This window comes from Dunckerocampus dactyliophorus, chromosome 2, assembly GCF_027744805.1.
Source record: "Dunckerocampus dactyliophorus isolate RoL2022-P2 chromosome 2, RoL_Ddac_1.1, whole genome shotgun sequence".
Classification (NCBI taxonomy): domain Eukaryota; kingdom Metazoa; phylum Chordata; class Actinopteri; order Syngnathiformes; family Syngnathidae; genus Dunckerocampus; species Dunckerocampus dactyliophorus.
This window is the reverse complement of record NC_072820.1, coordinates 21,052,848-21,066,351: the sequence shown is the minus strand read 5'-3', so window position 1 is coordinate 21,066,351 and position 13,504 is coordinate 21,052,848. Positions and strand designations below refer to the sequence as shown.

The window sequence follows — 13,504 nt, the reverse complement described above, 5'->3', positions numbered from 1 at the left end:
CCGGGCAAGCTCAGTGTTACATACACATACTTACAGGGCAAAATAAACACCAACACTGAACTAACAGTGGTGTTATCACATGGACCGGGGCAGGGGTGGCCCTTTAGCGTTATTGTGAGCCATGTATTGTGAATTGTATCGTATCGTGAGGTACCCTGAGATTCCCAGCCCTACTCCCAATACTTAATGCGGTCCCGCCTCATCCAGACTCTACCTCCAGTGGCCCCCAGTGAAATTGAGTTTGAGACCCCTGCCTTAGAGGGTATTCGGCAAAGCAAGTTTAGTGGGTTAGCGAGCTGTGGAAGCGACTTGCCTGTTCAGCGAAGGTAGCTCTCTTTTAAAACAGCTGTATCACCATGGTAACTTAGGCTAAACTCATCACCAGGTCGCGACTAGGTTGTGTCCAGTCTCTCAGTTTGAAATCAGCTATGAAAGTGCCTCTGTTTCACTGTTCTAACTCATTTGGAAATGACTTCACCATTTATTGAGAACCTAGGAAGTTCCCGAGGGGACATGGAGAATTTTTTTTTTTTTTAAAAGAGCATTCACTGGTAATATTATCCATGAATAAACAAGATAGATTTTCAGCCGAGGGAATATGCTAGATATGCTCACTTGTTTAGGTGAGCAGCAGGAAAAAATACAATGTGAAATATTAATAATTAGGCCAATGTTTGCAGATGTAAATGCCACAGGAGTCCTTGCATGAATACTCAGCCCGTTAATCTTCGTATATTACAATATTTGCTGGAGGAATACACATTCTGAGTCATCGATCAACTGCAATAAAACACTTATTTTATTATAACGAGGAAAATATTAAGAAGGTCGCCACAAAACATCACACACAAAACACTGCCATTTAGTGGGCCTGATGAGATATACAGCATTTGGAAATACTTAATGAAAATATAAAATGAAAAAAGAAAGTTGTTGCTCCAAATTATTATTATTTTTTTTAAGTGGATAAGTGTTAATATACCAAAGTTGTACAATGTTGGACATTGATAAATGAAAAGACTAGTAGGGTATAGTTAGTATAATAATCAGTGTTAAAGGGGATCTATTATGCCGGGACTGTTTTGTCAACATGACTATCTGGACTGGACTATCCGCCAAACTGTCCGACGCCTTTCCAACGTTACTTGGTCATGTTGAAGAGTCAGGAAAGCAAACTGTAAGTAACAATTTACCAGTGTCCTAACTGTGTTTATTTTGTTTAAGTAATCGGACAAAAGGGGTTTGGCAGCTGTACGGAGTCCTCGAGAGTGCTTCGGAGTGTGACCAATAATAGCAGAGTGGGGTAGGCGGGAGGCGTACCTGGGGGAGGGCCGGGGATGGAGTAAATTACATAGAAATACTGCAGGAAGAGGTGCAGAGTCTGGATGATCTAGAAAGCTTTCTGTGCAGGTTATCGTGTGTAGCTGCTCTATATGAGTCCAGAATTCAATACAAAGACCCAAAAATTTGTGTGAACTAGGTCCCCTTTAACTTTCACATGCTGCATGCTGGCATGCCAGGGGTCCTCCATCGCTCTACTGGTGGCGACAGTGTTGCTTGTAGCAGAAATACACTGGCTGGGATCGCTTCACTTTTCAGCGGAAGTAGAAAAATATGACGTCAAACGCCTCCTTTCATGTGAACGTGCACTTAGCACAAAGCCGAAACCGGACTTGACAAAGTAAGTTGCTAACCACTGTCAAGGTATTCTGTTTGGGTAATTTAGGTTTTGTTGAGTTGCATCTTGAGCACAAAGCCTGGGATGGTTAAGCCACTTTCGCAGAATACCCTCCTAGTTTGAGGCTGTAGTCTGGAACTACGTAATATGAAGTTAAATGACATTTCAGAAAGAAACTGGATTAGTGTGGATTAATTTAAACCAGATTACTTTAGTCCTGGTTTTATTAATGCCCTAAACGCAAAACTGGGCCTTAGTGACTGGGTCTTACACTTTGTGTTTGGGGCCTTGGCCGTGCATCAAAGCCGTGCCATCTGCATAAAAGGCAGCAGTGTGTACATTTCGCCACCAGGGAATAAAATAGACAAATAAAGTAAATAAAACCTGCAACTTTTACATACTGCTCCGCTCTCCCACTTGTGTTGCCATCAGTCAGCCATGTTTTATGACGCTACAACGCTTTTAATCCATGTGTAGACGAGATTAGTGAGCGCCTTCTGATGCGGCAGATTAATGCGTGTATGTTACTAAGGCGGCTTTCATCTACAAGCTTTTCCGAAGGTGGCTGGAAAACACACACACGCTCTCACAGAGGGTGTTCCCAGCATTAGAGCTGTTCTTTCACTTTTCACCCATGCAGGTGATTGGAACACAACACACTTGACACACCTGCGGGGTATTCTGCGGAGCGAGTTTAGTGGGTTAGCGAGCCGTGTTGAGTGGAAAGCCGGACTTGCGTGCTCCGCAAAGGTAGCTCTCTTTTAAAGCAGCTGTATCGCCGTAACCTGGTCCCCACTAGGCTGTGTCCAGGCTTTCATCTTAAAATCAGCTATAAAGTGCCACTGTTTCACTGTTTCACTGTTTAACTAATTCAAGATGGCGTCACCGAGGGGACATGGAAAAAATAATTGAAAAAAAAACTGCACTGCTAGCATTCCTTGATGATGTTATCCATCTGTAAACAAGATAGATTTTCAGCCGAGGGAATACGCTAGATATGCTCACTTTTTGAGGCGAGCGTCAGGTATAAAATGCAATATGAAATATTAATTAGGCCAATGTTAGCAGATGTATATGTCACAGCAGTCCTTTTTGAATACTCAGCCTGTTGGTCTTTTTATATCACAATATTTGCTGGAGGAATAAGCACCTTGGGGCATCAGTCTATGTAATTTAAAAAAGGAAAAGTCACAACAAAAAATTGCCACAATGTCAACACTGCCACCTAGTGGTCATCACGAGGTGCAACTAAGTCGACCTAGTATTTATTTAGTCACAGATAATGAGTATAATGAATGATTTCACTTGAAATGGCCACGAATCAGACCAGTGTTTTACATATAGGGCAATGTGAGTTACTAGCTGTCGAAAGTATTTATCGTCATTATACACAGACAGTTGATTTGCGTGTTCATCCCAACACAGTAAAAAAAAAACACAAAAAAAATACCTTTATATAAAAACTTTTATAGCCTGCGCACTTTGCTTTCAATAAAACACACTCACACAAATGATATTATTGAGATTAGTAAAATATGAAAACAACATAGACATCATTCAAAAATTGAAAGACTTGCTCTATTGGTGGCGACAGTGTTGCTTTTTGGCAGTGATAATCTTTTTGAACTCCTCATAACGCACCATAATAATTGCTCATGTTGTGTAAAATACACTGGCTGGGATCACTTCATTTTTGCATGGAAATAGAGTAATATGATGTATAAAACACCTCTTATGTGAACGCGCACTGAGCACAAAGCCGAGAACTGGAGTTGACAATGTTAGTTGATAACCACCATTACAATATCATTTAGCTTTGTTTGGGTAATTTAGGTTTTGTTGAGTTGCATCTTGAGCACAAAGCCTGGGTTGGTTGAGCCACTTTCGCAGAATACCCCCAAAGTGTGCTCTTCTTGTGACTACAACCCACATCTCAAAAGCTAAAGTGATGCTGTGATGAGGGTCCGGAATTTAGCAGAGTCCATCGCTCGTAATGACAATTTCCCGTGTGAGATGGCTAATGTTTAAGATGGATTAAGGGTTTCCGCTACATGTAATTGATCTTGGCGGTGCGCCACTACAAAATAAAAGCTGCCACACCTTAAAAATGAGGGTTTTTTAAAACTTGAAAACAATTTTAAGTAATATATTGTATGAATGTACATATATACTATAAAGATACATAAGTATCTTATTATTTATACACATATTGACCACAGTTACTTTGAAAACGATTTAAAATATCATAAAAAATGTATAACTCTGCTTTCTGGCATTTTTGTTTATATGCCTGGGTGGCGGCATTTGGGTAACTCAGAGCTACAAGTGGCTATTACGTTCATGGGATACATCAATCATCGATTATCGTCACAACTTACTATTTAAAGTGCCATTTAACAATCTTGCTCCCTTGTTATCATTATAATACTTAGGACTTGTCTTCAAAACACTAGTTGTGTGTTGAAGTTGCGCAACAGAAACACGGTGTGTACAGCTTCTCCAACTGGTAGCTCGTAAGTGAGCAGCAGCTCACCAGCTGATGTTGAGTAGTTCACCGAAGAATATTCGAATAGTCACCTCTTAGTATTTTTATAAGTGTTCAATTCAAACATGACACCTTTATTCCGAGTGTGCTCATTTGTGCACGCTGAGTGTGCTTTGTAAATAAAGTGCAATTTAAATGTTGGCAGTGCTCTCAGCAACTTTGCCATTAAATTAACAATTTTGCAATGTTCTCGGTTCATGTTCTGCTAGTTGTTGAAAAAGTTAAACAAATAACTTAATAAATAAGTCATGTAAAAAATTGCTATTTGTCATAAAAAATGTGCTATATGTCATAAAAAAAAAAAAGCAGCAGCAGCACGACACAGCGGCGGCAGTTCGCCCTCTCATGCAGCCCACCACCACAGCTTCAAAAAATCCTAGGGGAAACCCTGTTGGCCTCATTTTTGAACCCCTCGTCCACATCTTCTCTAATCATGTACGCTTTAAACGTGCTCCTTTATATTCTGCACTTCCTTCACTTTTAAATTCAGCAGCACTCTTGACAGAGTGAGACGTCTTGACTCGAGAACAGAGCCGGGGAGTGACGGACAGGAAACAGGAAGTGACCGCTCGCCACTTTTAACCTCCACTTCCCCACGCGTCACCTCCCCCGGTGGCACCTCACTTTCTCGTATGTCACTTCCTGTTGTGAGTGCCATGTTTTGTTTTGTTGATACACGTAGGTCAAAGGTGCAGGAGTGCAGATGGTGTCATAAACGAACCACATGGCTTTTTATGTGACATCACATGTGTTTATATACATAATGTTGTCTTCATTAGTTGTTTACATTTTCAAACAGGGCTTCTTTTGACTTTGAGGCTTCACACGTAAAGGACAAGACAGAAAGTGACTGTACTCCCACCCACAGGAAATCAGCCGTTTTGCGTTTAACATGAAATAATCAACTAAAATGCTGCAGATGGCCAGTGTGTGGTTGACTGTGTGGTCCACATTGATGGAGCATATTGTTATGATGCACACATCAAGGCCACGCCCCTTTTTCTGTGCATGGTTAAGCATCCTGGCGTCAGTTGACATTTTATGGATTTTTGGCCAAATTTTTATTGGACTACACCTTTTTATGAGGGGGGAAAAGTAGGACTGTCCCTTTAAGAGGGCCTGCAGCTGCTCACTGTGGTGAAGTCTGGTCACATCCATTCGCAGACAGACAACTTCACTGATGCACACACACGCACACACACAGTGGGGTAATTGTCTGTTGGGGGCTTGGCGGTCTTCCCATGCTGCACAGCTGCACTGGGTCAACACGTGCACACGTATGTGCACACAAGCATAGTGGCAATGGTCTCATGCATGTTTCCTCTCCTTGCTGAGGGCCTCACATTTGTCACCTAACTTATATAATGCCGAGTGTGTGCTCACCTGTATTAGCCAGTCACCAAGTCATGCTGATATCGGAGGGAAATTTAACCAGAGTCTTATTTTGGCGAGATGCTCTCTTCCAGTGTGGGCTATTTTGCGGTACTGCATACCTTTGACCAGATGCGCTTGTGTTCCGGTGCGCCAGCCACATCCCGACTTCCTGTTTAGGGTCACTGGCGTTCACGTGGTCGTGAGGAGCGTGCTGGAACTGCTGACAGGCAGTTCATTCTTTCACTTCCGCAACTTGTGAATAAATATTCATTCATTCATTCATTCACCTTCTATGCCACTTATCCTCCACTAGGAGCTTATCCCAGCTGACTTCCTGCGAGAGGGCGGGGTGCACCCTGGACTGATCGCCAGCCAATCACAGGGCACATATAGACAAACAACCATTCACTCTCACATTCATACCTATGGACAGTTTAGAGTCGCCAATTAACCTAACATGCATGTTTTTGGAATGTGGGAGGAAACGGGAGTACCTGGAGAAAACCTACGCACGCACAGGGAGAACTCGAACCCAGATCTTCCCGATCTCCTGACTGTGTGGCCAACATGCTAACCACTAAGCCACCGTGTATCTCATAAATGGAGTTATGACATTTTTGCTCCTTTTACTCTACTACACAGACATGCTTACTCGGTAAAAAAACTATATTATATAGTCGAGGAAAAGGCTTCTTGAGACGTCATCTGTACTTCTGTGTAGAAGGTGTCGGACGTTTCGCTCCTCATCCGAAGAGCTCTTCGGATGAGGAGCGAAACGTCCGACACCTTCTACACAGAAGTACAGATGACGTCTCAAGAAGCCTTTTCCTCGATGGACAACTCCTGTACGACTGAGAGCCTACACAGACATATATTATATAGTAAGTATATCATTTAAATACATGCTTATACAAAAAGGAGGACCAATTAGCCCAGCCTCCCTCTGGATCGCATGACATCATCTGTCTTATTGCCTGTCGCGGTGCCGATACTTTAATGTGATGCTGATTGCAGTAGGAAGGTGTCTTGTCACCACTAATTGCGTCTTTCTATTTTTTTCATCAGTGCCAAACTTCAACGGCGGCTTGGAGGCCAGTTCGGACTCGGATGATGACGACAAGCTACACATCGTGGAGGAGGACAGCCTGCAGGAGCCTGAGCTTGCCAAGGTGAAGGACGGCCATGACGCCAAAGCTACAATATTGCCACACAACGGCTCCTGGAATGGAGGTAAGCAAACCTGCCAACATGTATGCATTTTTCTTACTCTGCATGCATTTTGACCGTTGAGTACGCTTTGCTGTTCTCCAGATGTGCATTTTGTTGCATTTTGCCAGTTTCATTTTTGAGTTCAGTCTGACAAACAAACAAAATGAATAAAGTTGTAATTTTTATCAAATTAGGTTGAGAAAAAGTTAAAATGTTACAAGAATAGAGTCAAAATACTATGGGAATAAAATCATAATTAATGAGAAGAAAATTTACAAGAAGAAAGTTAGAAGTTGGAAAAAAAACAACTGCAGAAATGGAAAAAACAGAACAGAATAAAGTGAGCATACTAAGCGAAAAAATTAGTATTCAGTCATATTCTGATGAGAACAAAGTCATAATTTTATGAGAATAACTTAATATTATGAGGAAAAACAACAATTTTAGTAGCATAGAGAATATTAAAGAACAAATAGATACTTAAAAAAAAAGTTGGAATATTATGAGAAAGAAACAAAACAAAATAAAATTGTAATTTTTGGAAAATTAGGTTTGGGAAAATTGTATAATATTATGGGAATAAAGTGAAAATATTATGGGAATAAAGTCATTATTTTATGAAAAGAAAATGTACAAAGATTACTTAAGAAGAAATGTAAAATATTTGGAAAAAATAATAGGGGGGGAAGAGCAAAGGCCGAAGCATAATAATATGCTTTGTCACCTATATCACAAAGCTGAGATGCAAGTTTTTTCTTGAAATATCTACAGGAAGTCAAAAGTGTAGAAAATGTGGCATTTTCCCCCTACTTTGCAGCAATAACAACTTGATTCTGGAGCACTGAGAAGAATAAAGGGTCATCTCCAAAGCGTTCTCACAGACACGCATGCTATTGTCCAAAATGTCCTGCTGAGATGGAGAAGTAAGATTCAGACTCCAACCTCTCATTGATTCATTCATTGATCCACTATGAGATCACCGCTCTGCGTTGTGATTTTCTGGAATGTTCTGGGATGTAAAGAGTGCTTAGTCAGCATGTGAAGAACAGGGAAGTGGGGAAACTAAAAACAAGATAAGGAAATGAAGCTGTGTTCACACAAACACGGATATTTTCAAACATGCAGATTTCTCCTAAAAGTCCATCCACATGAGTGGAATTTTAAAACATGAAAAACACATTCACTGGCTGTCATACACATTTTGACCAATCACAAGCCTGAAAAAGCAACCACAGCTGACTTGGTCGTGCATTATAACGCCTCTTTTCATCCATATAGTAACATATTACAAGTACAATGACGTATACATTATCCGCTCGCTTACACGGTACCCAAGAAACAATCATGAATGTTTTTTTTTTATCGCACGCACGTGTTATAGGGCGCACACCAGTCAATAACTTCATGTTCTGTTGTTAAATTTAAGGTTTAAAAACATAAAAACATGAGATAATGTCGCGCACAAACCAAAAAGGTGTTTTACCCGTTGCACACGAACGCTGAAGCAAGCCGTGAATCAAAGCTGATGCTGCTGCTGGCGGTCATGCAAAGGTTTTACTATGATGGTTTGTCTTTCAAGTAAAGCTGCTGCCGGAACATTCCTTTGGTGCCTCACCTTGCCTGACAAGGCTGCTTCTTCCTCGCATGGACACTCTTCTTTGGACTTAATCCTCAACGGTTACTGTTGTGGTCTCAATAAAGCGTGCTGCTGTTTTATTAAGTGATTATAATTCAAAGCACTGTTAATAGAGATCAGGCAGGAGTGTGTCTTTTACACAATTAATGCCGTTCCAACAATTCTCTTTAACGGTAAAATATAAAAGGCTTTGTTTCAACAGAAGCTGCGGCTCAGAACTAAAGGTCTTCACATTCAAAGTGACCAGTCAAAGTAAGAAAATCAGGAAGTATGAGCATATCAACATGTGAAAGCAGTCCTGCACATGACACCAAACACTCTAACCAGTCTGTGGAACCTCACTCCATAGCTTTATACAGGCTGCATTGAAGGAGCATGCAGTATTGCAGTATTTACAACAACCTTAAAAATGACACCCTGACTAAACTTTGCTCACTTCCTGTTTTGTTTTCCAGTTGGCAGCAAAATACAGGTGGTCCTCAGCCAACTATGTTTTTTTACAATTATATGTTTTAAGGCTGTAAATCCCCTCACCGTATACTTTATACACTTTTCTCAGACAGGCATTAATATTTTCTTACATTTCTCTTTTTTAAACACTCTCAAAGTTCTAATTTTGTTATACATGTATATTATTATTATTATTATTATTATTATTATTATTATTATGTAGAAAGGTAAAGTAAAAAGTGATAGATATTTAAAGCTTTGTCTTTAAATACAAAGTTTATGTTATTATTGGGTGTTGGCATCAGCATTTAAGCTTTTTCTCATAGTGCCTTTTGCTCTATTTAATTTTTTTTTTTTTTTTTTTTTTACTGTTTTTTACATTTTGTTTTGTTTCTGCAGTGATGCAATGACAAATGAGCCACAGGTCGCGGATGGCCCCCGAGCCGCACTTTGGTCACCCCTAGGCTGCTGAAAGTGACAGTAATATTTTTATTACTGTTTAGTGTTTTCTTCTGTGTGCAGTGCCAGTGATGAGTTGTTTTAGCTGTAATTGAGGTTTAAGACCAAAACTCGACTTACATCGCAGTCTAGGAACAGAACTTGTATGAAACCTGAGGACCACCTGTAGTTGGGCCTGAGAGAGATTGTACCCTCTGGTGGTGGATACCTCGTAGTGAAAGCCCTCTTGCCTCCATTTGTTCAATGCTACAACATCCACATCATCAACAATCAAATCTTCTTAAATGGTTCCTCCCTAACTCTTGCTTTCTGGACCTTTATCATGTTGTTGTCCCATGCATGTCTTGGCGGGTTGTGTTTTGGTGTGGTTAGAAGCTGTAGAGAACACAAGAAAGAACATAGAACCAACGCTGCAGGTGGAGGTGACGACTCGAGCAAAGGAAGCAGATGTGGAAAATTTTGGGTGAGGTCATGAGAAGCACAGATCATGTGGTTATGAAGGGAGGGGCTTGGCTTGGGCCCACCTCTTCTTTGTCAACACACAGACACACACACACACACACACACACACACACTGCATTCACCTGTCCCTGACCAGGCTCTGCAGGATGGGGCGTGGCACTTGGCGCTCATCTCTCCTCTCATTATAATTCCCAGTCTCTATGGTGATGTGGGAAAGCTCTTAACGGCCCAAAAGTTTAAACACACATGTACGGGCACACACACGCACACACACACACACACTTCCTGCATAGCTTCTAAAAGAGAGCACACAGCACTGCGCCACATCTACTGTGACGCAATTGCCGTCTGGACCAACAGGTGGCAGATTATGTCAGCCATCATAGGACAAGGATGCATGTTGGATTGTCACACTCAGCTCAACGTGGAGGAAATCCAGATTAAAATAACAATGGCTTGACTAATGTGACTCCTGAATGAGGCCAGAGAATGCTTAGGTTAGCTTAGTTTAGCCTACTGGCCAAAACACTGATCATATTTGAGTCTGTGAGCATCTTCGGGTATGAGATTGAAGTGAATCAGCTTTTGGGTGCTCCTCAGCTTTTACGATAAGAATCTGTTTACATTAGAGGAAACACGGTCGATCAAAGGCAGAATGTTTAGCTCTGGCGCCCTCTGGTGGTGCTTCGTATAACAACAGCAACGCTCTGTTAAGAGTTCACAGAAACGCCAACATGGGGGTGTTTTTTTTTTTTTTTGAAACTTGACAAATGTGTGTGGGTGTTTTCAGTGAAAGAAGAGTGTGTGTCTGAAGAAGAAGAAGAAGAAGAAGCAGCGGGGGATGAGGATGAGGCAGTGAAGGATGCGCTGGTGGATGACATCCTCCAGGAAGGAGACACAGCCATCATCTACCCCGAAGCCCCCGATGACGAGCACAGTCCAGCAGAGACTGGTGGAGCAGATGAAAATGGTAATGCTTGTTAATTGTGTGTCTATTGTTTTTTTTAAGCATTGAAATGTATCGTCTTCAGTGAAGTGTTTTTGTAAACATTGAAGCTAACTTAGGAGATATTCTGCGAAGCGAGATTAGAAAGCTGTGTTGAGTTGAAAAGCCGGACTTGCCTGTTCAGCAGCGGTAGCTCTCTTTTAAAGCAGCTGTATCACCATGGTAACTTCGGCTAAACTCATAACCTGGTAGGTACCAGGTTACGTCCAGGCTTTCAGCATAAAATCAGCTATGAAAGTGCCACTGTTTCACTGTTTAAATCGGAGATGACGTCACCATTTATTGAGAACCTATGAGGTTCCCAAGGGGACATGGAGAAAAAAAATGGAAAAAAAGAGCATTCCCTGATGATATTATCCATCTAAAAGCAAGATAGATTTTCAGACGAGGGAATAGGCTAGATATGCTCACGCGAGCACCAGGGATAAAATGCAATATCAAATATTAATAATTAGGCCAACGAGGCCATTAGCAGACGCAAACGTCACCGCAGTCCTTGCGTGAGTACTCGCATCAACAATGCCATCGAGTGGTCACAACAAGATACAACAAGAAAACATACTTCAAAGATTTAATTAATTAAGTTTTTGCTCCGATTTATTTATTTTTTAAATGGATAAGTGTTAAAATGTCAACGTTGTGCAATGTTGAATGTGGATGAAGGAAAAGACTCGTAGGGTGTAGTTAGTATAATAAATCAGTGTTAACATGCACATTTCATGCTTATTCTGTCAGCGGCCCTTCCTTGCTGTATTGGCGGCGCCAGTGTTGCTTTTAGCACTCAGAATCTTTTTGGAACTTCTCATAACGCTCCATAATAATTCCGTACTCATTTTTTGTAATATACGTTGGATGGAATTGGTTCACTTTTCAGCGGAAGTAGAGTAATATGACGTCAAACGCCCACTTTCATGTGAACGCGCACTTAGCACAGAAAACCGAACTTGACAAGTTGATAACCACCGTCGCGGGACCAGTTAAGTCTGATTGGGGATGTTAGGTTTTGTCGAGTTGCATCTTGAGCACAAAGCCTGAGTTTGTTGAGCCACTTTGGCCGTATACCCCTTTATCTTTTCCTTAACATAAAAGATAGTGAACTCTTAAAGTCTTAAACGGGTCTCATATACAGTATGGCGAAGTCAAATTTGAGCCTTTTCATAAACTTAACGAACATGTTTTTGTAAACATCGATATTTGATTAAGTGTTTGATGAAGTTTTTTGTCATTTTTCAACAAACCCATCATACGAGTTTTCGCCAACATGGAAATTTTGATATTTCAGTTACCGTAAGTGTTTTCGTAAACATTCAAGATAATTGATTCAGTCTACATTGAACCTAACCTGTGTTTGTAAAACATCTAAGCTAGTTTTGCCCTCAATGAACATAGCGTAAACATCATAGCCATATGTGTTTCATAAACAATGAAGCCATTTAAAGTCTCTAACGAATCTTGTGTACATGTTTTTGTGAGCATTGAAATGTAGCATCTTAAGTGAAGTGTTTTCGTAAACATAACATTGAAGCTAACATACCTATTTTCGTAAACATCAAAGACAGTTTTCAACGGGTTTCATATGCGGTACGTCAGACACATTTTTGTCTTTCCATGAACTTAACATACATGTTTTTCATAAATATGGACATTTAGGGTCTTGGATGAAGACTTTCTGTCATTATAGAAGCTGATGAAACCTAACATTCATGAACATCAGGCGGCATTGCTTTCAACAAACACCAAAGCTGATTTTGTCGTTTTTCAACAAACCTAACTGAGGATTTTTTGCGAACACTGACATTTTTATGATTTGGCAAACATTGAAACTAATTTAAAGTCATTGTTGAACCCCACGTAACATCAAAGACAGTGTAGCCCTCAACGAACTTAGCATACGTGTTTTCGTGAACATTAAAGCCATATATGTTTCTGCAAACCAGGGACAATTCAAGTGACGTACGGTGAAGACATATTTCAGTCTATGATGAACTACTTGTTTTCGGAAACAGCACAGACAATTTAGTTTTTTTTCCAATGAACTTGATGCATGGAAAACCGCCTCTCCATGTCGCCAAACAGGCACTCCGGACTCGTCGCAGCTGCACACGTGTCCGTACTGCTCGCGGGGCTACAAGCGCAACGCCTCGCTGAAGGAGCACATCAAGTACCGCCACGAGACCAGCGAGGACAACTACAGCTGCTCGCACTGCAGCTACACCTTCACGTACCGCTCGCAGCTGGAGAGGCACATGAGCCACCACAGGGGCAGCAAGGAGCAGGTATGATTCAGTACAGCAGACTACATCTACAATAATACACAAAAGTGATCATTATTATATTTGTAAAGGCAGAACGCTTGTACGGGATGTGGTTCGATTGTGTACCTAATGAAGTGGCTCGTGATTGTGTGTAAAGTGCAGCAAGGTGAAGTAGATGCTATGTTGTGTAGTAGCGCATCTTTGTTTGGTAGTTAACAAGGCAAACAGAAGGCTTCCCCTCACAGGAAAAATAAAAAGAGCAAATGATTAACTAAAGTAGCAGCAACTGCAGCCAAAGCACTTTTCTTCTACGCCACCTAATTATGCTAGCTAGTTTTACATGTCTACAAATATTTCAAGAGTGCTTACCTATTATTTTTTTAATAAGCTTCTTTGGAAAAAAAAAAAACGGACCCTTTGCTGAACCCTC

General features: G+C 40.9%; 1 protein-coding gene across 6 annotated transcripts in view; it reads left to right on the top strand.

The window, feature by feature from the left end:
• LOC129176607 (zinc finger E-box-binding homeobox 1-like) overlaps window positions 1-13,504 on the top strand; it is a 35,572-nt gene that overhangs the window by 16,533 nt on the left and 5,535 nt on the right. For 2 of the 6 annotated variants that reach the window (XM_054766825.1, XM_054766824.1), the window contains exons 2-5: window positions 6,663-6,827; window positions 8,645-9,814; window positions 10,604-10,783; window positions 12,896-13,095. In XM_054766825.1, the coding sequence (XP_054622800.1) occupies window positions 9,799-9,814; window positions 10,604-10,783; window positions 12,896-13,095 (396 nt within the window). In that variant the 5' untranslated portion in view covers window positions 6,663-6,827; window positions 8,645-9,798. The remainder of the gene's footprint in view (window positions 1-6,662; window positions 6,828-8,644; window positions 9,815-10,603; window positions 10,784-12,895; window positions 13,096-13,504) is intronic. The other 4 variants (XM_054766820.1, XM_054766821.1, XM_054766826.1 and 1 more) reach the window with 3 other exon arrangements.